At 40.3% G+C, this 27509-nt stretch overlaps 1 protein-coding gene across 1 annotated transcript in view; it reads right to left on the bottom strand.

The window, feature by feature from the left end:
- Positions 1–1053: 1053 nt before the first annotated feature.
- Positions 1054–27509, bottom strand: part of ACP3 (acid phosphatase 3) — a 50780-nt gene continuing 24324 nt past the window's right edge. Inside the window, exons 5-11 of the mRNA XM_020987281.2 lie at positions 23559–23657; positions 21489–21581; positions 18848–18980; positions 16249–16331; positions 14850–14953; positions 7601–7770; positions 1054–2975 (exon numbers count right to left, since the gene is read on the bottom strand). Of these exons, the coding sequence (XP_020842940.1) occupies positions 2860–2975; positions 7601–7770; positions 14850–14953; positions 16249–16331; positions 18848–18980; positions 21489–21581; positions 23559–23657 (798 nt within the window). The 3' untranslated portion in view covers positions 1054–2859. The remainder of the gene's footprint in view (positions 2976–7600; positions 7771–14849; positions 14954–16248; positions 16332–18847; positions 18981–21488; positions 21582–23558; positions 23658–27509) is intronic.

Here is a 27509-nt window from a genome sequence, read left to right as displayed (position 1 = left end):
AGGCAATCTATCCTCCAATGAAAGCTCCCTACTTCCCCTTGACACTCTGGTTTCTAATCTTATCTTAATCTGGACCATCCATAAAATGGCAATTATGCTTGCTGAAGTTCTGAGGATTTCATTCTAAGTAGTGTTTATTATGATGGCAAAGACAGAAGACTAGTTTCCTAAGAACTTTATCATCTTGGCCAATGAGTGCAGCCAATTTAGATAATCTCAGAGAGAAGGCAGAGATCTTGAAATCATGCGATGAGTCTGTGTTCTGACAAACGTTATAGGATGCATTTGTACTCTGATTTATTGTTGTGGATCATTTGTCATTCTGCCATGAAGCTTAAAAAATAATTATAGTATTTGTCAATATAGTAGCTCCCAGGAAATGACTCAGGGCAGACCTAATTTTCATCTTTGGGAGGCTAAATTGGATTTTAGGGGAGGGGAAGATGGTAAATAGAAATTCTTTTTATCGCTGAAATGAAAGAGTTGAGAAAAACAGATCACCCCTCCTACACCCCCAGTATCTAAGAATGATAATGGCTAGCATTTCTAGTTTAAGGTTTGCAAAGCACTCCACAACACTATGTTATTTTATCTTCACAATAACCCTGGGAGGTAGGTGCTATTACTATGTCCATTTTGCAGGGGAAGAAACTGAAACAGAGATTAAGCGACTTGCCCAAGGTCACCTAGCTAGTAAGTATCTGAGGCTAGATTTTGAACTCAGGTCTTCCTGATTCCAAGTCTAAGATTTTATCCACTGAACCATACAGCTGCTCCAAGTTCCAAAGTTGCCACTAACTAGCTGTGTGGCCTTAGGCAAGTCACTTAACTGACCTCTTAGGGCCTCAGTTTCCTCCACTGTAAAGTGGAGAGGTTGTACTAGATAATCTCTGAGGTCCCTTTTTAGATCTGAATATGAGTCTATGAACCCATTGCCTTTGGTGTTTTCTTTTTTTTTTTCCAGTGGTGGGAAGAGATGAGAGGGAGAAAAAAAGTTTGACAAGTGGAAAAAAAATTAATAAAAGAGAGAAAGAGAAAGGGAGAGAGAAGAGAGAGAGAGAGAGAGAGAGAGAGAGAGAGAGAGAGAGAGAGAGAGAGAGAGAGAGAGAGAGAGAGGAAGGAAACACGCATTTATTTAAGCGTCTACTGCGTAGCAGGCTCTTTGTTAAACACTTGACACATATTTTCTCATTTGATCTTCACAATAATCTTGTGAGGTAAGTACCATTATTACACTCATTGTACAGTGAAGGCAGACAGATATTAAGGGTTTTGCTCAGGTTCACACAGCTAAGTAAGTGCAATGCATGTCTTGTGGACTTGTGATATTTTTTTTGTTAACAATTTAAATGTAGATTTTCCTGATTTTAGGTCCAGTGCTCCAGCTAGCTTCTTTCCTTTTTCATCTCTAATTGTACTAACCAGGTATGGACTTTTTTTTTTTTTTGTAGATGGACCTGTGATTTCATCAGTGTTGGGAGCTCCCTGGAAGGTGCTTCTTTGAATAATGCAGACCAGCACCTATGCTTCCTATTATAATCTTAGAGATCTGCCTAGGGAACTGAGGGGTTGGTTACACAGCCAGTAGGTTTCACAGGCAGAAAGTGAACTCAGGTCTTCCGGACTTTAAGGCCAATGGTCTCTTAACTATCCCACTGTCTCTAATGAAAAATAAAGACATAAAGATTTCGACTGCCGTCCCTGAGCTAAGGAGGATATCATATCTAAACGTCCTAATATGCACCACAGAAAGATCATTAGCCAATTCATGAATTATGATTCCATTCACAGTTCAAAGCTAATCTTTTATTAATATGAAATCAGAGGATCATAAAATTTGGAGCTGGAAGGGATGTTGCTGGTCATTGTGTCCAACCCCCTAATTTTAAAGATGAAGAAATTGAAGCCCTGAGATGTGTCACCAACAAAACAATGACTCTGCCTGGTATGTAGTATGAAATGCAAGATAGAAAATTTGCAGAAGTTGAAATCTATTTCCATTTAGTCATGGTTGTCCTTAACCCTTGTTAAGGCATTTCTTCTTATGTTAAAACCAGATAAAAACAAAACCACAAATAATTAGTCTTGCAAATGGAATCATGATCCATGAATTTTCTAGTTGTTTTCTCATCGCAGACATTCCCAATTCTTAGTTCTACTTGTTCTTTTCATATTGGATGGAACTACAGCTAAAAAGGTTAATGTTCGAAGTTAAGGAATTTGAGTACCTTCCTCTTGGGGTTTTGAAAACATTCTAGATAGAAGTCTATTGCTGCAACTCAAACTATATTTTCTATTTCTATATTCTAGCCATATCTTAATTAAAAAAAAAGATCATCTACAATTTGCCATTGTTTCTTATTTCTTGAAAACTATCTTTTATGACATTAGTCTTCCATCTTTCCTCTTTATCTAGCTTCCTTTAACCTTACTTTGTCCAACCACAAATTTCTTTCACTCTTTTTTGGAAACAGGTGATCTAAAGTTGGTTTCCTTTTACGCCCTACACTGACCATTCTGGTCTCTTGGTGAGATGGCATAGTAAGGTTTCCTGTATAAGACACAACAATCCTTTGTCAGGGAGCCACCTCTCTACCTAGCCAGATAAAATTGTCAGTCTCAATTCATGGCTCGGAGGTGACCAATGAATCCTAAGTATGTATGCCTTTAGCTGTCAATCTGGTGGCAGTTACTGAACTGCTGTGATTTCATTCCAAGGTCTGAACAGAATTGAACAGATTAGTTTAGGCAGAATTATCCCCACGAGATGAATGCCATTTCTTTGAGGGTTGCATTACAAACAGATATGTCATACCAGGAATCTTGTATCGCTCCTCTGTTCTTGCTTTAACCACCCTTTTAAATAGACTGATAGGGGTTCCTCTTTCTGCAGGGTCCATAACAGGAGAGGATGAACAGCAACACCACCAGAACACCAGATGATAGGCAAAAGGCAGTCAGTGCTATCCTTAGAGCTTGGAAAAATAGAAAAAGGTAGATAAGCAGTTTTCATTAATAAGATCCTATTGCTGTGCAACAGTGGTGGTTTTCTGCCCTCCCTTTAAATTTCAGATGCCTTGAAATTAATAGTCAGCCTTGAAATGGACAATGACCCACGAGTCCTAGGCATGAAAGAAATGAAGGGCCAATCATGACGTAGTCAAGCAGCAGCCTAAAAGAAATGGAATATATCCTGTCTCTTCTTTCCATCTCTTTGGGTTAGGTGGGGTTTTAGGCAGTTTTCATTTTTATGAGAATTTGTATTCCTGGAGAAACTGTTAAATCACTCTTATTAAAGATAAGCAATTCCAACCAAACTGTATTTTATGTCTAATCTGTCCTCTCATTTCCACCTACCTAGTCCATCCCCCATTGATAGCTGAGCAATCAAGAAATAGACAGTAAGTAAGGGAACGTCTTTCTTAACTGCTAATTAAATTTTCTGCCTATAAACCTCCAAAAACAAAGGAAAACACATTTATATATAACCATTTATTCCTTTCCTAAATATACATTCTTATGGAGATAGAGAGCAAACTTATTTGTTTTATAGAGTGTTAGATTCATAGATCTGTCAAGTCTGGGGAGTACACTGGATCTGAAATCAGAAGACCTGGGCTAGAGTCCCATTTCTGCTTTGGAGACCTTAGAGAAGGTGGGTCTTAACTGCAAAATGAGGGGTTTGGTTTAGATCAGGGGTGGGGAACCTATGGCCCTCTAGGTCCTCAAGTGCAGCCACTTTGTTCTGTGAAGTTTGGATTCAGTCAGAGGGCCTCACTTGAGGACTTAGAGGGCCACATGTGGTCTCGAGGCCACAGGTTCCACACCCCTGGTCACTCTTCATGGTCTTTAAGGTCTCTTCCAGATCTAATCCACAAGCCTCCATCATACTGCCCTGGTGTCTTATTAGGCCTTGGTCATCTCAACTGTGAAATAAGGAAGTTGGACTCTAAAAGATGATCTCTAAGGTTTTTTTCAGTTCTACATCCTACAGTTCTAGAGAAAACCCAAACCTTTCATAGTGCAGTCAAGGAAACTAAGGCCGAGAATGAAGAAATGATTCTCCTGTGGTCTCAGAGTGAGTTAGTAATAGAACTAGAACTAGAAGCAGGTTCCCTTTCAGCTAATCCAGCATTTTGTTCATTTTACTGTGCTGCCTCTTAGATACTATCATAAACAGTGGAATTATAAGAGATGAAAACTGGAGGATAGTTGGCAATGGAAGATGCAGATGAAATTTTGAAGGCTATACTGAATTGGGGCTGAGGGTGAGGGGAAGGTAATAACCTTTAAAATCTATTTTTGTGGCCGATTTATAATTTTTTGCATTTAGTTTCATTAGATATGTTTTTATGGTTGTCAAATGGAGTAATATAGTATTAGTAAGATGAAACAGATATTTCCATCACCACTAACACTCCAACTAAAGATTCAAGTTATAGCAACAAATTAGAATACTATATATAGACAGTCCATTTTGTAGATTATTGTTGGTCTGTGTTGCCCCACTATTGTCCAGCTAAGTGCCAGGTTTATGCATGAGAACTTCAGGGCTAGGCCCTAAAGGACTATGTGAGCATTGTCTTATGTGTATGTCCAATGGGACACGAGCTTGGACAGACTTTGGGAGATAGTGGAGGATAGAAGAGCCTGTCATGCTATGGTCCACGGGGTCACAAAGAGTTGGACACAACTGAATGCATGAATAACAAATCCAGTGAGTCTATAGTTTAAAAAAAATGGTAAGCAAAAAATCTTTTTACAACCAGTAGATCCTCAAATTTGAATAATTTTGGGACAAGAAGGAGGATAATGGGGAATCCTATCAGAATAGGTGAAAATTCTGAAGTACAGAATATTTTTAAAGAAATCAGGCTTTATTGTTGTCAAATATTATACACATACATACATGCATACATATATATATGCTTGCCAAATGTTCAGTAGTAGAGGGCCTGCTTTATTGAAAAGATAAGAACAGTTTGTGATAAACATAGTAATCTAAAATAGTATTAACTTCTGCTTAGATGCCAATTAGATTAAGTATATTTCATTGTATTTTTAAAATGCTCCAAAATAATTTGTCTTTGAGTAGTCTACATTTCCTTTCTAATATTACTTATAGTATGTATTTGCCTAGCAAATCTCTTTCCTTTTTTGAATAGATGAAGTCAACTTAAGCTCAGACTCTGTCAGAATGATCAAAAATTATTAGTGAAATCTGAATTAAGTGTTTTTTTTCCTGGTAAAATGGATCTTTTAAAACCCTTACAACATTATTTTCCTTTTAGTAAGATTATGAGATCTGGGCCCTCTGGAATCTGTACTGAAGAACTTTAAAACTATTTAAAGAAATGCTTAATCCTGTACACACGACTTTGAAAAGTCTCGTTTTAAAGTCACTTTTTAAATTTCCTAATACTGGCCTCTCCCTTCTCCCCTCCTCCTATTTCATATATGACTCATTGAGAGACTGGAAAAAGTTATATGTGTCATTGAATAGTAGGATCTAGACCTGAGGCTGATACAGCATTCTAAATAATCATTGTCATATTTATTGTTCATATGGTAAGAAAGGGCTGAAGAGGTGTCATTTGGAAGGCGCTGTCCACTTCTCCCCACATTAGGCCATCTTAATTGGGAGAAGCTCTGCTTGTGACTTTAGCATCCAGGTAGAACCATCCCTTAAAATTCTCTCCCTTTTGACTTCAGCAATTTTGTCTGTAGAATGATAGCCTCTAAGCATTTTTGCGTCATTCACATGTCAAATCCACATCAACTTTTATTCTCTGACTCTTGTGGGTAGACACTCACTGGAACATCAGTTTCTGTAGTTACTTCTTAGGTGCAGAAATCTGCCCACAGCAGCCATCTTATCCTTTCCCACCTGGCTGATCTATTAAACTTCATCAAGGTCTCCAGAAATTCATCCTCCTATAAGATCACATCTACTCTGAAACTTATACCTCCTTAGTACCCTGTGTCCCTGGGGCTCTCCCTCCTTTTGACTGGAAAGGGTGGAGGGTGGATATCAGAAAACTCCTCCCAGATCCTCCATTTAAGGAGAGGGCTCCCACCTGGCTGCTCTCCTAGACTTCATCATGCCCCTACTTGGTTTTTGAATTGAGAGAGACATGCACGGAGTTTGGTTCTTATGGTCTAAATTTCACAGCAATCTGAGAATTCACTGTCTGTACTCCAAGAAGTTTTTATTTTGCATATCCTTGGAAAGATCTTATCTTTCCAGACTTTCTCAAGTTCATCAGACATGACAATGCCTCCTCTCTCACACCTCTTTCAGTTTTTATATCCCTCGAGTTGGTGGCTTCTAGAAAGAATAGTTTTTTTGTGCATATTTCCTGTGTCAGCACACAGGTTCCCCCTTTCCTCACCTGACATCTCCTCTATAATGATCTATCTATCCCTTTCCATTTTATCTCTATCTATCCACCTAACCTCTCTATTTACTCATCTATCCAACATATCTACACATATGACATGCACACAATGTACTCTCTCTTTTTTTAAGGCAATTGAGGTTAAGTGACTTGCCTAAGGCCACACAACTAGTAAGTGTCAAGTGTTTGGTCTGAGGCTGGATTTGAACTTCAGTCCTCCTGACTTCAGGGCCGGTAGCTGTCCCTACACAATGTACTCTCACAGATTGTTTTCATTTCTCAGGAGCAAGAAGAAAGAGAGGTTGGTTTTTCATTGGTTTTTAGGAGCCAGATGGATCAAGGAAGTTTTTGTTTTCTCAATTCTGCTAATCAGGATTAAAAACAACCCACAACCCATAACCAAATTCAAAACAAGACACAACCTGCTTCCCAGGATAGGGCAATCCAAGTGAAGATTCAGTTCCATCTCCCAGTCCTACTTGTCAGTATTTTAGCCAGCCCCATCCTTGCCCTTATGCTGCTCTTATCCACTGGCCTGCCCCCATCTGACTCATTTATTTTATCAACTCTTCCTCTCCACAGCGACCATCTTGGCATCTTCTGTTAGGAAGGTGGGAACTCTTAGGAGTTGGGGCTAGTGTTCTTGCTTGTTGCTGTCAGGTTCTGTTTATTAGAAGTCTGTTCCCTCACTGGCATCTGATCACTCATTCCCCTAGGACCCTTGAGAATTGAAGATAGTGAGTTGGCACCCAAGACATATTCTTCTACCTGGTGTTTAAAGGGATCCACACTTAGTGCTGTTAATCTGAATTCAGGGTATTCGCAGGAAGTATAAAGACTGGTGAGGCCAATCTAGTACCTGCATGGCTTAGATGAGCCGCATGAAACTTGGAAAACTTGTAACATTCTCTCCAGTTTTATCCCCAATTAGATTTTGCCGCTGCCTGATAGACATTACATCACCCTTGTATACAAGCTAAGGCAAGTTTGTTGCGAGTGAAGGTAGTAATAGATGGAGAAGTCTAGCCTTTATAAGAATGGGAGTTCCCTGAAACATATCACCAAAATCCATTTCCCCCTAGCCACTGAGAGTGATGGCTAAGGCATGATCCCAAAGCTGTGCATGATTCCTAGGCCTTCTTATTGTTGCTTCTTGAGTAGGAATTAACTTCCTTGATATGTTTTATTAACTTCCTTAGTACCTTGGTCTTTGCTAAGGCTGAAACACTCCTTTGACCAGTCTTCTGTCATTACAGGGGAGACCAGCTCAACAAACTGCTTCAATGGACAGCTGGATTTGCAGCCTGGTAGGGTGAGGGGATAAGGATCCTGCTTTGTGTCATTCCGATAGTACATTTCAACGTTGTATTGCCTGGTTTGTGGGACATAAAAGAGAGCAACTTTAGTTCCTGTATAGTTCAAGTTTCTCTTAAATTCCTCCCTAGATGGACTGCAACACAGGAAGTGAAAGATTAGGGTGTCTAAGGACGCTTTGCCTACCTTGGGGTTCAGGGGATGGGAGAAATCTGTGTTGTGGCCGTGATGGGAAGAGCAGACCCAGGGAGAAAAGTGTTGTAGGGAATAGGTGAAAGATGTTGGCCACGAATGGAGTGGGGAGGAATTAGAGATATCTCAATGGATAAAGAGTCTCTTGTTTGCAAGAGAGCGGGTCAGGAAGGAGGAGTGATTTTTGGAGTGTTGTCAGACTGGAAGGGGGAATCAGATCAAGGTTTTGGGAACAGACCAGGAATTGCTGAAGGTCAGGGTAGAGTGGGCAAGAAGCTGGCCTTTCCCTATCCCTTGTCTCCTATTTCACTCATTCCTTTTGTGACTTGTCCAAGATCAAATACCTAGCAGAGCTGGGATTTACCCAGTTTCTCTGACTCCAGATCTAGTTCTCTTTTCATTATACAACACTATTTCTTCAAAGTTCCTGTCAATCCATAAGACTGAATGTAGACATTGGTCTCTTTCATGTCTACTTGCATCTGTATTGGAGTGTGGTCATCAGCATATGTGAACTAGAGCAAGACAATCTTTGTGGGCCTCAGTTTCTTCCTCTGTCAAATGAGGAGGGTTGGACTTGATCACTAGGGTCCCTTCCAGCTCGAAATGTATGAGCCTATGACCCAATCACCATGTTTCTACCCCTTTTCCCCCCGAATGCTTCTCCCTTTTCCTTCCTCTTCTTGTTTTTTTTTTCTCCCTTCCTTAGATGTCCTTTTTTTTACTCTATCTGTTAATTATATAGAACTTCACTTCTGACCTCTGGATAGCTGTATTAGTTTTAGCTGGAGATAGTGTGACCTTCCTTTCCTCTCCCCTTTCTTTCTCTCTGGATATGGATCAAGGTATCCTGTGAGAGGCCATTCACTTACTTTGAACTTGATGCTTCCCTCTAGGCCTGGGAGGTATTAACCTTAATTTTAAAAGTTTGTTTCTTAAGCAAATGTGATAAAGCTTTTAATGATGAGAGATGCTGAGCTGTGGGCACACACGAATACCCATATATGTATATGTATGTTTATAAATAGAGGAACAGAGACAGTGAATTCCTCATCCCAGAGTGACCAAAACAGGTTGGCTTGGGGGATAATTTAGAACAGTGAGAAGAAGCAGGAGAGCAATAGTGATCTAGTACCAGCCTGACATATGAATTTGGGATTCGTATGCTTCTATCCCAGGAGCTGCGAGGGAGCCAAATGAGGACATTTTCCCGTTCCTTTCCTTTTCCATTTTCCTGGTCTGACTAGTTGTCATTCTGGGCTCTGAAAAGCCAGATACATTTTGTGAAGGAAGGGGAGGAATGAGTTGCTTGAAAAGTGGAATCCAAGCCCCTAAAGAGGACTAAGTTGCTAGGGAAGCTCTACCTACAGGAACATGGGGGAAACAAGCTGCATGAGCTTGCTCAGTAAGTTCATGGGTTTAGTGGGTTTACATAGGCCTAGTTGCCTGTCTCCCTGGCAGCACCTGCTGTCTACCTGTGTTTAAAAATATTTGTTATGTATTTGTTATAGATGTCTATGATTAATATATATGTGCACATATATGTAAATATATAATACATAGAGATAATATATAAATAAATGCTGTATGTTAATAGGGTCATAGCTGAGAGTTGGAAAGGACCTTACAGGCCTTCTAGTCCATCCTTGTCATTTTACAGATGAGGAAACCGAGGCCCCAAACAGTTGTCATGCTCAAAGTCATGCAGGGAACAGCAGCAAAGCTAGGGTTTGAACCTATGATCGTGGCTCTAATTCAGAACTTTTTCCTTCATAGTATATTGCTTTTCTCCCTTGTTCTTGCATCTGAAGTAGAAGAATTTAGCTTTTTTTTTTGCTGATTTTTCTTTAATCAGAAACAAACATAACCAAAAACAAGTTTTTCCCCACGTTTGTGGTCCTTGGTTAATATTTTCCTTCAAGTCATTGCTTCTTAGCAGAAAAATGTTCCCCATCCCTGGTTTTATTCTGATAAAATCTAATTTCTATTCTAATACCATCTGCCTGGTATTAGAAGGGGGAAGGGAGGCAGCACATCCTGGGAGAACAATAGTAAGGAGCAGAATGGGAATGAAGCTGAGACTGAATCCCAACTGGTGAGAGGGAACAGAAGGCCTTCTTGCAGTCTCACTCCTGGTCTAAACCTGACGCTCAGGCTGGCTACAGTTCTGACTACCCATACCACCTCTAGTCCAACCCCCTGATTTTAGAAAGGAGAAAGCGGAGGCCTGGAGAGGGGAAGAGAGCTGTCCAAGGTCCCAGGAGTGGTAAATGGAAAAGCCAGGGTTTGAAACTAGGTCCTCTCAAGAAAAAATCCAATGTTCTTTCCAGTGCATCAGTATGTAGAGTGCTGTGTAGCTATAAACCCCCATGTTGATGTAATTCAATTCAATATTTATTAATCACCTGCTGTGTGAGATGTGCTCTAGTATTATTATTATTAAATGGTTTTTTTGGTGAGGTAATTGGGGTTAAGTGACTTGCTCAGGGTCACACAGCTAGTGAGTATTATGTGTCTGAGACTGGATTTGAACTCAGGACCTCCTGACTCCAGGGCCAGTGCTCTATCCACTGAGCCGCCTAGCTGCCCCATTTAGTATTATTACTATCAGGAATCTCTGGGAATTTCATAGGCTCATAAAGATGGAAGGGGCCTCAGTGATTATAACAAATAACATCTAACATTTATAGAGTGCCTACTATGTGTTAGGCTTTGTGCTAAGTGCTTTACAATTATGGTCTCATTTGATCCTTACAACAGCCCTGAGAGGTAGATGCTGTCACTATTCCCATTTTACAGATAAAAATAATAGCTGACATTTACATAGCACTTACTATGTGCCAGGCATTGTACTAAGCACTTTACAAATATTATCCCTTTTGATCCTCACAGCATCCTTGAGAAGTAAGTGCTATTATTATCCCCAGTGTTGCAGATGAGGAAACTGAGGCAAATAGAGGTTAAGGGACTTGCCCAGGGTCATACAGCTAGCAAGTGTCTGAGATTGGGTTTGAACTCCAGGCCCAGTGCTTTATTTACTGTACTACTAGCTACCTGAAGGGTCAGACTAGTATGAGGAAAAGAGAGTTGGCTTGTGCCCATTAATTTTTTTGAGCAATTAAAAAAAAGAAAAGAAAACCCTTATAACAAATATGCATAATCCGGCAAAACAAATTCCCACGTTGGCCATTTTGAAAAACATATGTTGCATCTTGCATTTTAGGAGTATTATCTCTGTGGCAGGAGGTGGGTGGTATGTAATATCTTCAGTCCAACCGGAAAAACTGTGGCCTAAAGAGGTTAGATGACTTGCTCAAGACCATCCAGGTCTTTTGAATCAAGACAATGCTCTTTTTCCTTGTAGCACATTGTATCCTTTTCTATTAGGCTCTTGTCTGTCATGCAGATATATTTTTCTTTTAGGATATCCAGGGGTATCAAAGAAGATGCTCATCAATTGGGAAATGGCTGAACAAACTGTGGTAAATGAATATAATGGAATATTACTCTGGTTTAAAACCCCCGAATATTATGAATACGAAGAAGCATGGAAAGACTTTCATGAACTGATGCAGAGTGAAGTCAGCCGAGCCAAGAAAGTGATATACACAATGACTACAACAATGTAAATGGAAAAAAAAAAACAATGACAAAAGAACAGAAAATGAATGTTGTAGAATTGCAAAGAAAAAGCATGAGGTAGAGAAGAGGTAGGAGAAGATACCTCCTCTCATAAACTTGCAGAGGTGAAGGTGTTCCAGTGTGTAACACTGTATATTTTCAGACTTTTTTGATGTGTCAATTGGTTTTGCTGTTTTTTCTCTTCTTTTTAATTTTTCTTTAAAAATATTCTGTTATATGAGATACATATCTAGGTGGGGAGGAGGAGGGGTATTGGGAGATATGTAGGTGATTTTTTTTTAAAAAGATTTCAATAGAGATATATTTTTAAGAAGATTTCCAGGGCCAGCTTTATATACTGAGTGATGTAGAGTTTTGTACCAAATTTTATTTTCCTAGGGTTGTCACTGACTTCGTGCTCTTATCCCATGACTTCCCTGTCAAGTGAGTCAGCTGGACTAGAAGATGTTGAAGGTCCCTTCTGGTTCTGACGTTCTTTGATTTCACTGATGGGGTAGCATGCCAATTTATTTCTCATCTCCCCTCTCCCCTAGCTGGAACAGTTACCTATGGTAGCTGAGTAATTAATATTGGGTAATTAATTTCTTGAACACTGGTGGGTACCATCCTTCCTGGATTGTGGCCGTCTGGGCTTCCTCCTTGAAAAGGAGCAGGGAGACATCAAAGCAGGAGATGAGCTCCCTCACTGGCCACCCGTTCTTCTTCACCCCACTGGAAGATACATAGTCAGAAGCATGTAGCTATGGTAGCATTATGAGAATGCTCTGGAGCAAGGTGCTTCTTACTGCCCAGATACTTTTAGGGGTGACAAAGCAGCTGTCTGGTACAAATGGTCTAACTTCCTTCTCTATGAAGTGGGTTAGTTCTGTTTTTTCTTGTCTTCCTGCAATCCTGTGATCTTTGGATCTCAGGAGATCTAATACCCCTGTGTGCATGCTTGAATGTGTATTTGCTTCTTTCTTTCTTTTTTTTTTAGGCTAGGCAATGGGGTTAAGTGACTTGCCCAGTGTCACACAGCTAGTAAGTGTCAAGTGTCTGAGGATGAATTTGAACTCATGTCCTCCCAACTCCTGGGCCAGTACTCTATCCACTGCGCCTTTTCTTCCATGCTGGAAGCCTAGTGGCCTTCTCCAGTGAACGACAGCTCTTGGAATGATCTTGGTGTAGCTAATGGGTTTAAGGTGCAGTTGGCAAAACCTAAGAATGGCATCATAACAACTCAGCAAGATTTCCAGGGAGGGCAAACCAACCATCTCCCATGGTAGTACATTTTACTCTTAGACGGCTCTGGTAGGAACTGTTTCCTTGTATTAAGAAAAAATCTGTACCTCTTCACCCCTTGCTCCTAGTTCTGCCCTCCAGAGCCAATCAGAACAAACTGAATCCTTCCACGTGGCAATCCTTAAAACCCTTGATGCATTTGGTCTCCAGATCCGTTTATGGTCCTCAGGCCTCACATGCATCATGGCTGCATTAGCACCCTATTTTTTTTCTTCTACAATCTGTACTTAATCTGGTTGTTAATACTCCTTCTAGATGCCTAGAACTGAACACAATACTGACACCTAGTCACAAGGGGTCTGATTAGGATATAGGGTGACAGTGGAGGGTCAAACTGTTTTGAGGAAAAGAGAATTGGTTTGTTCCCATTAATTTTTTTTGAACAATTAAAAAAGTCCCCAAATAAAACCCCCATATATGCATAGTCCAGTAAAATCCAACTCCCACATTGGTCATTTTCACAAATGTATGTAGCATCCAGCATTGTAAGTGCATTATCTCTCTGGCATGAGGTGGGTAGTATGTTCTATCTTCTGTCCTCTGGACGTGTGATTTCTCATTTCATCGATCAGAGTTCTAAAGTCTTTCAAAGTTGTCTTTCTCTACATGGTTGTCTTCTTATCAACTGTTCTCCTCTGCACTAAACACTTTCTTCAAAGAGGTCTTCCTGATTTCCTCTGAAACTCTCCATTTTGTCATTTCTTATGGCACAATAATAGTCCATTCCATTCCAAATTTCCATACCACAATTTGTGTAGTCATTCCCCAATAGGAGGGCCCTCCCTTAGTTTCCTGTTTTTGGATACTACAAAAAGAGTTGCTGAAAATATTTTGGTACATGTAGGTCCTTTTCTTCTTTCTTTGATCTCTTTGGGATATAAGCCCAGTAGTGTTATAACTGAGTCAAAGAGCTTGTATGAACAGTATAGAAACTTTTTGGACACAGTTCCAAATTGCTTTCCAGAATGCTTGGATCAATTCACAACTCCATCAACAGTGTATCAATATGCCTGTTTTTCTTCAGCCCTCCCATCTCTTATTATTTTCCTGTTTTGTCAACTTTGCCAATCTGATGGATGTATGATAGAGCCTCAGAGTTGCTTTAATTTGCATTTCTCTAATCATTAGGGATTTGGAACATTTTTTTCACATGGTTGTTGACAGCTTAGATTTCTTCTTTTGAAAACTTCCTCTTTATTTCCTTTGACCATTTATTTATTTGGGAATGGCTTTTAGTGTTATGAATTTGAATCAGTTCCTTAAATATCTTTGACAAGAGATCTCTATCAGAAAAGTTTTCTGCAAAAGACCCACCTCCCCGCTATCACAGGTTTCCTTTCTGATTTTGTCTTCATTAGATTTGTTTGTGCAAACACTTTTAAATTTTCTTTATTGAAAACTGTTCATTTTATCTTCTGTGACTCTTTCTATTGCTTCTCTAGTCATGAACTCTTTCCCCCTTTTCTAGTTTTTCTAGCAAGCCATGAGTGAAAGAGGAGCCCATCAGTTTTTAAAGGTTTTTTTCCAGCCCCAACATTATATCCATCTCTGTTTATCTTCTTTATTCCCACACTCCTTCTTCCCAAATGGTTAATGGAAGCAACTCATGATTTTATAGATCACTACATAGGAGTGCTTTAAGAACTTTCCATGGCTGGTGGAAAGTCATGGTTTCATATTGACTCCTCTTGTTGTGTTATGCTGTATGGAAATACTCTGAGGTTGGGTTGTTTTTGTTTTTTGCATTTAAGTTCAGAATAAAAACAAACATTTTTAAAAAGTTGTGATGGATGGGTTAACATACTATTTTTTTTTCTTCTACAATCTTAGGTTACCATTGATTTTGGAAAATTTTTATATATTTTTTTCAATTACATGTAAAAACAATTCTTAACATTCAGTTTTTAAAATTTTGAGTTCCAAATTCTCTCCTTACTTCCCTCCCCTCCCTCCTCACTGAGAAAGCAAGCAATTTGATATAGATAGTGATTTTGATTTTGAAAAGAATTCAGAAATACTCACCCATTTTCAAGATATAATTCTATTATGTGGCAGGCAGCATAAGGAGGGAATTTTCCATTAAAAACATCGAGTCCTATCTGCAGGGCACCAATAGTAGTGTCATGCTGAAAGAAAGAAAAGACATTTTCCAGGCTTACCTGTAGTTTATCCTTTTCCATTAGCTTAACAAATAATCATAAAGTTTTCGGGGACTCATTGACGTGACACAGCTACAGAGTAATAACAACATTTTTGAATGGTCTTGTGCCACCTGAGGCACAAATTTGGAGATAAAATTTCTTGAGAAATTTGAGGATAAAATTTCATAAGAATTAGAGAGGGTCACTTACATAATCATTGAAATAGAGGGAAGTATATTTCGGAGTGCTTAGAAGTTATTAGTTTGGCTTCATATACTGCTGGGATTTAGAGCAATATCCCATTCACTTTTTGAATGAACAAATGGAGAAAAGGGTAGGTGATGTACTAAAGATCACACAGAAAACTGGAAGTACATTGCGTATTAAAACCCCGAAGACCTAGCTTTATATTCCCATTTTTGTCCACTGATTTCATTGGTATAGGGAACTCTGGGTATGGAGTGTCCCCCGACTGTTACAAATGTGGGAACTCATCTGTAACATATGATCTTGGAGCTGCCTGGGTCATTTGAGAAGTGAAGTGACTTTCCCATGGTCCTACAGTCTAAGAGATGGGACTTAAACCTAGGTCTTCCTGACATCAAGGTGGGTCAGTTTGCAGCTCGAGGAAATGATTTTGTAGTTGCTTTTCTGCTTACATGTTGTTTGCCTCTAACAGGAATGTGAAGCTCCTTAAGGCAGGAACTTTTCCATTTCTGCCTTTCTGTCCACAGGCCCTCATCAAGTCAAGTTGATAAGCATTTTTAAGTGCCTAATATGGCAGACCCTGCAGGTTCCAAAGGAAGGCAAAACTTCCTGTTCTTCAGTAGCTCATGCTCTAAAAGGGGAGACAACAGGCAAATAACTGTGTACTAACAAGACATCTATAGGATAAATCGGAGGCAGTCAACAGAGGGAAGGCACTAGCATGAAGGGGAATTGGGAAAGGCTTTTTGTAGAGGATGTGGGATTTCCACTAAGACTTGAAGGAAGTCAGTAAAGTGCTTAACATATGGTCGGTGATTTATAAATGTTTGTTGAAATGTTGAGTGAAATGAATGAATATTCCAGGTTGTCTTTCACTCATAAACTAAAGCTCATAAAGTGTTTACAGAGATTAAATTATTTCAATCCCATCAGGGACACCCCTAGAGTTGGGCATCTGTATAGTCCATGCCTTTGGACTTCACTTGCTATGGAAAACTTTCTATTTAGGAGATTAAGTTGTCTTCCTTTGTATCTTATTTTTGCTCCAACTCAGAGAAAACCAGCATACTTACTGCAGAATAGATGATGAGTTTTTTCTCATTAGATTCATTGGCCACATTCTTGAAATGATCGACAATATTCTTCACCAGAACACCTTCAGGAAGAATTACAAAATGGTGGGGATGAATCAAACATCTGGTTAGAGCTAAACACTCAGTTCACGATTAGGTTGTTGTGCGACAGCTCCAGTGGGAGAGGGAGAGGGTTATTTAAAACACAAATTAGAGCACTGAATTTAAGAGACACTGTAAGAGGCTTGTAGCATCATCTGGGACTGTTTTCAATGCCGTTTTTTTCTGAAGCAGAGGCTTACAAAATGGGATGCCGGGGGCCTATCTGCCTGTATCTCTCTGTACGCTATTCCTGCTCGCATATGTTCATATTCTAATGAGCTGCTTTGGGATTCAGGTGTAATGCAGACTTTTCAGATGATTTTTCAGGATTTAATTACCTCTTGTTATTGTAATTCTTTTTATTCTCATGGTCCTTAATGGTGTGGTAGAAAGAAGAAGGAAGAGATCTTGATTTGGGTTCTGATGCTATGACTACCTCATCATAGATCCTTGGGTAAATTTTGGCTCCTCGTGGCTACAGTTTTCTCTTCAGAAGAAGGAAGAATTTGGACTAACTGACCTGTAAGATCCTTTCTAGGTCTGCAATTTAGTGATTCTAACATCCAGGGGTGTGCTGGAGCCACCTCTACCTGCCTTATGAGAGCTGATTGTTAAATTTTTGGTGTGACCATGGAAATGAGCAAATACTATACATTGGGACTTGATTTATCATTTTGTCGATTGACTAGACTTAAATGAAGGAGAAAATGTTAATAATACAGGTTAAATTTAAAAGCGTGTCATGGCACATTTTTTTGAGAGTCAGTTGTTAAACATTTGCCAGCATGCCACTGGAAATATGCCATCCACCAGGGAAGCTAGATGGCACCATAGATAGAGAACTTGGCCTCAGAATCAGGAAGACCAGTTCAAATTCAGTTTTTGATATTTCCTAGCTGTGTGATCCTGGGCAAGTCACTTAACCTCTGTTTGCCTCAGTTTTGTAAGTAGTAAAATCAGGATAGTAATAACATCTAACCTCACAGGTTGTTGTGATGATCAGATGACAAAATATTTGTAAAGGGCTTAGTAGCCCAGGGCCTGGCACATAGTAGGTGCTTAATAAATGTTTATTGCCTCCTTCACTTCCCTAATATCCATCCGTTAAGAGAACAAGGTGGTCTGGCTCCTGTGTGAAAAGTTAAGATGCCTCTTGTTACATTTCTATCCCATGTCCCTGTGAACTCATGTGTTTTGTCCCTGTAACTGTTGTTTGCAGGACCTGGCTTTTTGGAGGGACATGCACAGATACAAAAGGGAAGCTACTCAAGCCATCCCATGCACTAGAAACACTGACATGCCTCGCTACAAAGAGCTCTCACCCGACTTCCCTGGTTCTCCGTCTGTCCGAGACGATGAACTCTAGAGCCACAGTGGGACAGCCAGTGAGGAATGCCAGCCCAGAGAGCTGGCTCCTGCTTATCAGCATGTGCTGCTTCCAGGCAGCCTCAGAAGGAAAGCGAGGGGCTGGCAGCAGCTGCGGCCTTCCTGCTCCTGAAGGTCAACTGCCCCAGCTCTGGATTGGGGTAACTGGACACTGTTTTGGTGGAGTCGGTGAATGCAGTGGGGCAGCAGAGTAATGAGTATATCTGCTGTGCTGCATTAGGTTATAATTTATTGAATATCTATGTGGCAAAAATATCTGATATAATAATGATAACTGACCTTTATGAGGCACTTGAAGGTTGCCAAGTGCTCTCTGGACGTGATTTCCCTTGACTCCCATCACAGCCCTGTGAGGTGTGCCATACGAATATTATTAGCCCCATTTTTACAGATGAGGATGATTTTCAACTGCTTTCATTTACCCAAATCTAAAACTATTGACCTTCTCATTGGGATTGGTCCAGGCAAATTCCCATTAATGTCAGGCTCCTTCCCAGAGCTTCTAGAGTGGCAGGCCACTTTAGTCATTTTTCCCTGGAAATGTGCAAAAAGTAAAGGTCATTCCATAAACAGCCAAGTTAATATTTAAGTGTCCTCTGGCTTAGTCCAATCTTGCTTAGCCGGGATAGGCATTGAATTCATTGTTCAGAATTCTGAGATGATTGCAGTTTATAAGAGCATGACTAGGCTACATAAATCATAAAGCCCTATATAATCTGATATATATATATATATATATATATATATATATATATATATATATATATATATATATATATATATATATACATCTACACATGTAGATGTATATTGGTGTTGTTTTTTTCAGTGTCTCACTCTTTGTGACCCCATTTGGGGCTTTCTTGGCAAAGGTACAGGAGTGGTTTGCCATTTCCTTCTCCAGCTCATTTTACAGATGAGGAAACTGAGGCATACAGGGGTAAGTGACTTGCCCAGGGTCACACAGCTAGTAAGTGTCTAAGGATGGATATGAACTCACTCCCTCCTTATTCCAGGCCCAGAGTTCTCTCTCCTGTACCACCTACCTGCCCTTGTATATGTAGATGCATATGCATACACATGTGTGCCTGTCTGTGTTTTAGCGACATACCTCCCAGAAGCCGAGTTTTTTCTTTCCTCTTATATACAGCAAAGGTTGACAAGAGAGATAACTTAGACAGCTCCTCCAGCTTTGCCATGGTGTCTGTGGTGGCCCAGGGGGGTAGAGTAAAATTGTGAATTCTCTGCAAAAAGAGGAAAACAGAAAATGAATAGTTTTTTTTTTCCTTCTGGCTGGCCTGCTTGTTTGTTATCAATCTGTCTTCCCTAATGACCTCAGAAATGCCACTGTGTTCAGACCTCACTGGTTTTGGTGTACAAAATATAAGAAATGGGCTCTTTCTAGGAACAACTCACATTCTGATAAGCAGCTGTAAAAGTCACCCAAGGAGACACACACTGAGGTTGATTTCTCTCCCCCTTTGTGTGTGGCCAGGGCTTTTGACTTAAAATTTCTCAGTGGCAAAAGGGAATTTTATATACAATGAAGTAGGGAATATTAGGATAAAAATCTACCCAACCTGCAGGAGGTTTAGGAACCTCCCCCTGCATTTAATAGGAAAGGCAAATGCATTGGCAGAGAAATTCCACTTGAAGAAGATAAATTAAAGGGCTTAAAAACAACGCAAAACACCTTTGTGGCCTGAAAGGTGAGAAGGTAAAGGGATGATGCTCTGAAGCCTTTGGCAATATGATCTCAAAAGGTTTCTTAAAATGAGTCCAACTGGTTGCCAAGGGAAAATCTTCAGTCTCCAAAGCAAAGCAGGTAGAGATCCCATGCTAGGATTACCCTCCAGTCAGAGAAGACCACCAATTCCCCAAGAAGCAAAAGCAGGATTGAATTGGTAAAAGTGGAGATCAAAGCCCAGTGAAGAGCAAAAACCTGAACTGAGATGTAAAAGAGCCAGGCGTGACTGAATGGCCCCAGGAAAAGGGAAATTAACAAGATCTCAAGGAAGGCCAAGGGAGCCTAAGGAGAACAGCATAAAAGGACAGTCTTAAACTTTTCCATGGAAGAATCTTTTACAGAAGTGGTTGGATGGATATATTTGGCGAAGTAGATGATAATGATAAAAAGAAATAGAAACATAACACATATCTGAGCCAAGCAACTCTACCCAAGGGAAACAAACTGTGTCATTTGTCACTAGGGTAATAACTATGGTACCAATTTATGCTTCCAGATCACAGGATCTAGATCTGGGAGGGACTTCAATCAGTCAGGAAACATTTATTAAGTGCCAGGCACTACATGCTAAGCACTGGGGATACAAAAAGAGGCAAAAGACAGTCTTGGCCCTCGAGGAGCTTACCATCCAATGCGGGAGACAATATGCAAACAAATATATACAAAGCAAGCTATATATAGGATAAACAGGAAATAATTAACAGAGAGAAGGCACTGGAATTAGATGACCTAGTCCAGCCTCTTCATTTTACAGAGGAGAAGACTGAGGCCCAGAGAGGCAGAAGAGGTGGAATTTAAACCCAGACCCTCTGACATCAAACTCAAGGGCCATTCTTCTACCCCATCCCCATGCTTGTGATAATTTCAAAGTGAGAAGCAGTGATGAATAGTGGAGAGCAGCATTTACCCACAAGACTTTTCATGTAGGCAATGCTCTAGCCACAGCTTATCCATCAGACCTCCTCTCTCACTGTACTCCCTAGGGCAGGGGTGGGGAACCTGTGGTTTGGATTCAGCCAAAAGGCCCACATTTGTGGACCTAGAAGGCCACTAGTGGCCTGGACTGCGGGTTCCCCACCCCTGCCCTAGTGCCTTACCTTAGTTTTGTATAATCTCTAAATTCCTTTATAGCTTCAGATCTTCTACACATATGTAGAAGCCTTTTTCCAATCACTCTAGACACCAGTGACCTTTCACCAAAATTACCCTGAATATATTTTGTATGCACTTACATGTGTGTAGGTTATTTCCCCCAATAGATTAGAAGCTCCTTGAGAGTAGGGACTTTTATTTTTATTTTTATTTTCATATCTCAAGTGCTTAATACATAGCCGGACAAATAGGAAGAGTTTAATAAATTAATGCTCACTGATTGTCTCGTTCATTGAATGAGCCCGAGGGAAAACAGAAACTCATTGTATCCTCCTCTCCTACTTAGTAGGTAGAACACGGTGACTCAGAAATGACACACAAGAGGGCTGGCAGAAATTCCTCACCAAGTGAAGGAAATATCGTCTTGAAAAACCAGTAACAATTTGTTGAATTACAATGAGTATTTGACCTTCATAGGAAAATGTTTGGTGAGGCTCTTTGCTGATAAGTCAATGCTGATACATGTGGCCTACATTCTCTTGCTTCCATATATCTGTAAAATTCAGGTAACTTTTTTGTCCTGTAGAAATGCATTTCTTTTTTAATTAAAACACATACCAAGAGCCCAGAATTCCTGAGTGAGTGAAAAATCACTAAATGGCAGAAGATGGACAAAAAGCAATTTTGCCTGCAATTTTCTAAAAGGTAAGAATATTAATAACAAGAGAGAAAAGGAAAGATGGGAGGATTTTCAGTAATAAAGAAGGAGTCCTAATTTATGTTCTACTGTTAAAGGAAATAAGAGGAATATATCTAGAAAGGAAAAAATTGGAGGCTATGTTATAGAAGTCTACATAGGCATATTTCAAAGCATCAGATCGTAGGAGGTTAGTCTTTTTTTTTTTACTTGTACCTCACAAAATAAAGGATCATAGATTTTAGTCCAGATTCCATTAAGGTCCTTGATTTGGAGTCCTGAAAGCTTTGGTAAAGTATTTATAAAATCCTGAAAAACATACAAATTGACACAAAGAAAAATGATGGTGAATTAGTTATTTGCCAGGAAAGTACATTGGGTGATACTGACTATGATAACTTTAATAAGATGAACCCACAGAATTTTGTAGACAAGATCAATTTTTGTAATATTGCAAGTATAGGGGCAGCCTGCTGTAGGGGGACAGAATGGTGATCTTGGAGTTAGGAAGGCCTGGGTTCAGATCCTGCCTCAGATTTTAATTAGCGATCTGATCTTGGGTCAAGTCATTTAATGATGTCATGGGACTGTGAGCTTTAGAAGGGTAAGGGATCATAGATCTCTTCTGGTCCAACTGCCTCATTTTGTAAATAAAACAGATCCAGAGAGGTTGTGACTTGCCTGGGTTGCATAGCTAGTTAGCAAAAATAATAACTATCCTTTATGTAGTACTCTGAGGTTTATGAAGGTCTTTATAGATGTTTACAATCTCATTTGATCCTCACAACTTCCCTGTGAGGACCGTGCTATTATTATCTCTACTTTATAGATGAGGAAAACTGAAGCCTAAGGAGGTTAAGTGACTCGCCCAGTCACCCAGTTATTAAGAATGAGAGTGGATTCAGAGCAGGTCTTTCTAACTCTAGGTCAAGTGGTCTCTCTATGAAGCAACACTGTCTCCAGAGTAGCTAAGCCAGGGTTTGAATCAGCTTCACTTAATCCCAAAGTCCCATGATCTTTCCATTATACTGTGAAGCATTGCAGGCAACCAGCTAGGAATTTTCTGCTGTCATAGAGGAGGGAATTCACACACTGGGAATTACCTGTGTGAATGACAATACAGTTTCTTCAGCTGTTTCTGGAATACTTTAAGTATAAAGGCAAACATGCATCTGGGAGAAGGCTGACTTTCCCTCCTTGACCTGTATTACTGTCAGGTTTGATGCAGTGATAGAGGTAGTTGGGGATTTGTATAATATGGGAGGACCTACTCCAGGTTATCCTTAGTTCAGAATGAGAAAATCATTCTAGACTGTGGACTGCCCAAAGGACAAGGAAGTGGTTTGGATTCACTATCCAAGAGTACAACTTTTCTTATAGAAAATGATCATTCTAACACTGAGGGAGGGGAACAGAGTTGTGGCTGTTCTCATGTCGGAAGAGAGCAGAGTCAACTATAGATTCTGAGGATGGTGAACGTAGGCAGGAGGGCAGCAACAGTGAGAGCTCAGGAAGCGGGGTGTGTAGGGGGAGCCTCAGCTCATGACAAAGAGTCTTGAGCTAAACCTGGAAAAGTAGCATGGTGGCAATAGGAGGAAAACATGAGTGTGTATTTTGCTTCTTGTAAGGTTTCCAGATATAACTTGGAGAGAAGCTGGGATAAGTGTGATCACATAATCTTGTGACTGGAATACAGAATCTTTATCCAAGTAGTCAGCTTGCCAAACTCTCCCCACAACCTGAACACAGGATATGGAATTAATAAGATAGAAAGATAATAATGAGTTTTGCTTTATGTACTATAGAATGCAAGGCTTATGTCTTGAATTGTATTTTCTAGATGAGATATATTTACATGGAATCATGTGCATACCTTAATAGTAACATCATATGGACATTCTGAGATCACCTTAAAGTTTTGAAAGCGCTTTAAGGGAATTGTCTCCTTTGCAAACCACTCCAGTATCATTGCCAAGAAAACTCCAAATAAGGTCATAAAGAGTCGGACACAACTGAAACAATTGAACAACAACAACTTGTTTGCTCTAAGTAGGTCCATTTTGAAGACAGCAGGTTAGGTTTGGGGGTGTAGACCGTGGTTGTGGCATGGTATCAAGCTAGCTGGTCAGTAATGAAAATTGTGACTCTGACCTTGTAAGTTGTCTTCAGTCCCAAATACTCACAGTCAAACCCAAGGGGTGGGGAAGGCCCTTTCCTATCCCCAACCTGAGCCCATTATATAACAACATATAGACTAGTAAAGTCAAGCTCTTCTTTTTTTTTAACCTTGTATGGAGACACCAAGTTTTGATATTCCTCTGACATCAGAGTTTCTTCCTGAAGCTTTTCAAGTCGAGGGCATTTCATATTAGGAAGGTACAGCAACTGAAAGAACAGGAATCAAAAAAGAATCCATTAGGCAGAAATACTAGAACAAATTCCATTTCTAGTCTATAAAATTACATAGAAATACTAGAAAAGTATAGTCACGTTTCAAACTTCAGCTGGGAAACCAACATGAAGAAAAAACCCTAAATTTCAATTGAACTGAACTTTTGAAATTAGATTTTTTTTTTAAAAAAGGGATCAATGTATTTGAGAGTCTTAAATAGGGAGATGAGGAGAGAATAAGGCCAGACAATATTTCATTCTTCTCAGGAAGAAACGGAAGGCCTGTGATGAAATACTTTGTCACGTCCTAATTCTTCAAATGAAATGTGACATAAATCATTCTATCCCTTTCCTCTCATTTCCAACATAGATTATGTGTATAACCAGTCTCTCCCACTCCCATATTTCACATAGGTTAACATTTTAAGTCTTGGTACTGGTACAGGTAGTGGCACCACAGTGCATAGAGTGCCATACTTGGAGTCAGGAACACTCATCTTCTGGAGTTCAAACCCAACCTCAGACATTTAGTAGCTGTGTGATCCTGGGCAAGTCACTTCAGCCTGTTTGCCTCAATTCCTCATGTATAAAATGAGCTGGAGAAGGAAATGGCATGCTACTCAAGTATTTGTGCCAAGAGAACCCCAAATGAGGTCACAGAGACTTGGATGTGACTGAAAATGACTGAGCAATAACAACACCGATACACTGAGTCGAAAGAGCACTCAACTGGGTTCAAATCCTGCTTCGGACATTTACCCCCATTGGCTTTGGGTAAGTCACTCAGCATCAACTAGACCTTGGCCTCCTCATCTGTAAGATGCAGGGGGTGGTCCCGATGACCTATGAGGTCCCTCCCCCTTCCTGCGCTAGATCTAGGAGCCCATGATCAGGAACTGTAAGAGGTCAACTAGTTGGTCCTCTTCTCTTTATGCTTCCTCCACTAATCATGGTGGAATGACGAAGCCATGATGATAGATGAAAAGCACTTTGTGGAGAGTAACTGTTAGATGCTTCCCAGCTAATGGCATCTGTGTCCTGTCTGTCATCCCCCAGTTATTTTCTGTCTGTTTCTTGCACACGTGCTGAAGCCAGAGCTGCAATGAGTTCAGAGGAATGAAACATTCCTTTCTCCAGTGTGGCAGTTCTGCAGTAACATGGGGATGCATCTCTCATCGGGTTTTGGAATTGGATATTTCTTAATAGAGACAGAGGAAATTTGAAGATTTCTATTCTCTTAATAACACAGGTACTTTCCCTTCACTACATCTACAACGTAACAGCTTGGTGGCTACCAAAAGAGAAGCGTTTAAAAGTTTACAGCTCATGTGTACTCTGGTTGATTCTGTTATCACCTGTGTTGAAGATTTCCTGTATTGAGGTTTCTCCGTATGGAAGTCTTCATCTGCAGTCTCGTTTGTACTTCTATAACCTGATTCCATAAGTGTGGGCATTCTAAAACATTGCATTGGGATCAGAGAATCATAGCATTTCACAGATGGGAGAGACCTCTAGGTCAGCCTGTTCCTGAAAGGGCCTGTTCAGACTGGGATGGAGGCTGGAACTCAGACCCTGCTTCACTCCTGGGGTCAGAGCTGCATGCTTCTGGACTTGGTCATTGTTTAGTACATAGCTAAGGGCTCATGGCTGCTCCTTTCTACCCCATTCCTGGGGGCACCTCAATTTCTCAGTCTGAATCTGTGACCTGGAATGAGGTAATTAGCAACAGCTGCCAGTTGGCCCCTGTTCTCTTTACTGAACAAAGTCAGGCACCTCCTTGTGGGTTTTGGACTTCTTGTCCTGGTACACAGTGTGGACAGACCCTCATTCAGAACCAGCACTGGAAGTCTCTCCATGGTGTGCTCCTGGCTAGACCCTGTTCCCTAGACTTCATTGCCTGTCTCCCTATGATGACCTAGACTGGAAAAATAACTTATGGTGATTTTTTTTCCCTTGGATTTCCCAATCAGGACTTGGTTGGACATTTTTAGGTCTCTATGGAGTTCTGGTGGAGACCTGAGCTGTCCTTCAGGCTTCTCTCCCATATTGGCTGCTTTATCTGATAGTATTAAAACAAGAGCACTCAACCCACACAATCTCTTCCCATAGTTCCTGAAATTCTAACATTTAGAGCTTCAGTCCTCTTCCTTCCCGCCTCTCTGCAAATACACTTTGAAAGGCTAGGAGAATAACAGCCATTCACAACAAAGGGTGAATTAGTTGAACCCAATTGCTTTCTTCCTGAAAACCTCAAACTCGAAACTATGGGAATTCTGATAGGAGATTAGGGAATAAGGGAGAAGTCATTCTGAAGCATGGAATAACCAGAAGAGGCTAGACTAAAGTAGAGAAGGTTTGGGCAGCTGGAGGTTAGTTAGTAAACATGGGGTAAAGGGAAAATATGGAAGAGAAGACGAGGAGGGAGGAAGAAAAAGCCAAGTAAAGGGTGCATAAGTTGGCCCCCAACAAAATCTGTCAGCTTCCTCGTATTGTCTAGGGTTAGCATTATCTGGAAATTTATATTTTGAAACATCCTCTGTGTGTTTGAACGGAGACAGACCAGAGGCTGAGATAAAAAGATAACCTTGAAGTTTCCACAGATCAGAAGTCACACGGGGCCATTTTCTTTTTGTTGCTATTTCCATTTTCCCAGTTTCCAAGGTGTTAGCTCTGACTCATTTTTGTTCTTCATCTCTCATATGAAGTTAGTTACCAAGCTTTGTTGATGAAACTTCTGTAGTATCCCAGAATCACAGCTGCCCAGTGTTGGAAGATTCCTCAGAAACCATCAAGTCCAAGCTGGCCCTGAGCAAGAATCCCCTCTATAGTGTCTGTGACAGGTGGCCATCCAGCCTTTGCTTGAAGAGCACCTAGGAGGAGGAACCCATGGCTTCTTGATGCAGTGCATTCTGCTTTGGGCTGGTTCTGATTGCTAGGAAATCCTTTCTTATAGTAAGCCTAAATAGAACTCTTTGCAAATACTTCCCTTTGTTCCTCGTTCTGCCCTTCAGAGCAATTCCTCTTCCACATAACAGCCCTTCATTGTGACCCGGCTGAGTTTGGTCTTCTCTGTGCTAAAGACCCTCAATCCTTCCCTTCCTTTTATCACCCTAATTAATCCCCCTCAAGACATTCTCCACATCATCAAGGTCCTTCTTTTAAAAGATGGTGTGTAGAACTCGGTACATGTGGTCAAACTAGGATAGAGTCCAGTGGAACTATCACCTTCTTTTAGGATAATATGATCTTCTTACAGCCATCATCTCTTTTTTATTCACGATGCTAGAAGCCTATGAAGATCCTCATTACCACTTGCTTTGACCATTACAATAGCTTCTGAATATGACTTCCACCTTTACTCGCTCCCTCTCCTTTCCTTCCTTTATACCACTGCCAGACTAATCATATTCCTACATAGATCTGGGGATATGATGCCTCTGCTCAGAGACTTTCAATGACTCCCTATTGGCCATTAAGTAAAGTTTGCACTTCCTTGCCGGGACTTTGAGAACCTTAATAATTGGTAGCATTCAGCTCTCCATACTTATATAACCCATGCGCCATTACCAAGACTCTTAGCTCCCATGGATTAGATTCAGTCATGAGGATTTTTGTCTAAAAATCTCTTTAGCTCTCACCCAGTGTTTCTCGTGGGAACATCAGGATTTCTCTTATGTCTAACTGACCACATAAAAAGAAATGAGATCTTTATTCCAGTGCAATCATTCAGGCTAAGAAGACATTAAATACAGGTCAGGATTTAGTTAAGTCCACAAAAAATGCAGGAGATTTAAACATAAGCCATTAAACATCAGGGACATCTCTCCTTCCCTCTCTGATGAATTC

Source organism: Phascolarctos cinereus, unplaced genomic scaffold (genome assembly GCF_003287225.1).
Source record: "Phascolarctos cinereus isolate Bilbo 61053 unplaced genomic scaffold, phaCin_HiC Scaffold_1;HRSCAF=81, whole genome shotgun sequence".
Classification (NCBI taxonomy): domain Eukaryota; kingdom Metazoa; phylum Chordata; class Mammalia; order Diprotodontia; family Phascolarctidae; genus Phascolarctos; species Phascolarctos cinereus.
Note: the sequence above shows the minus strand (reverse complement) of the source record. Positions and strands in the feature narration are given on the sequence as shown.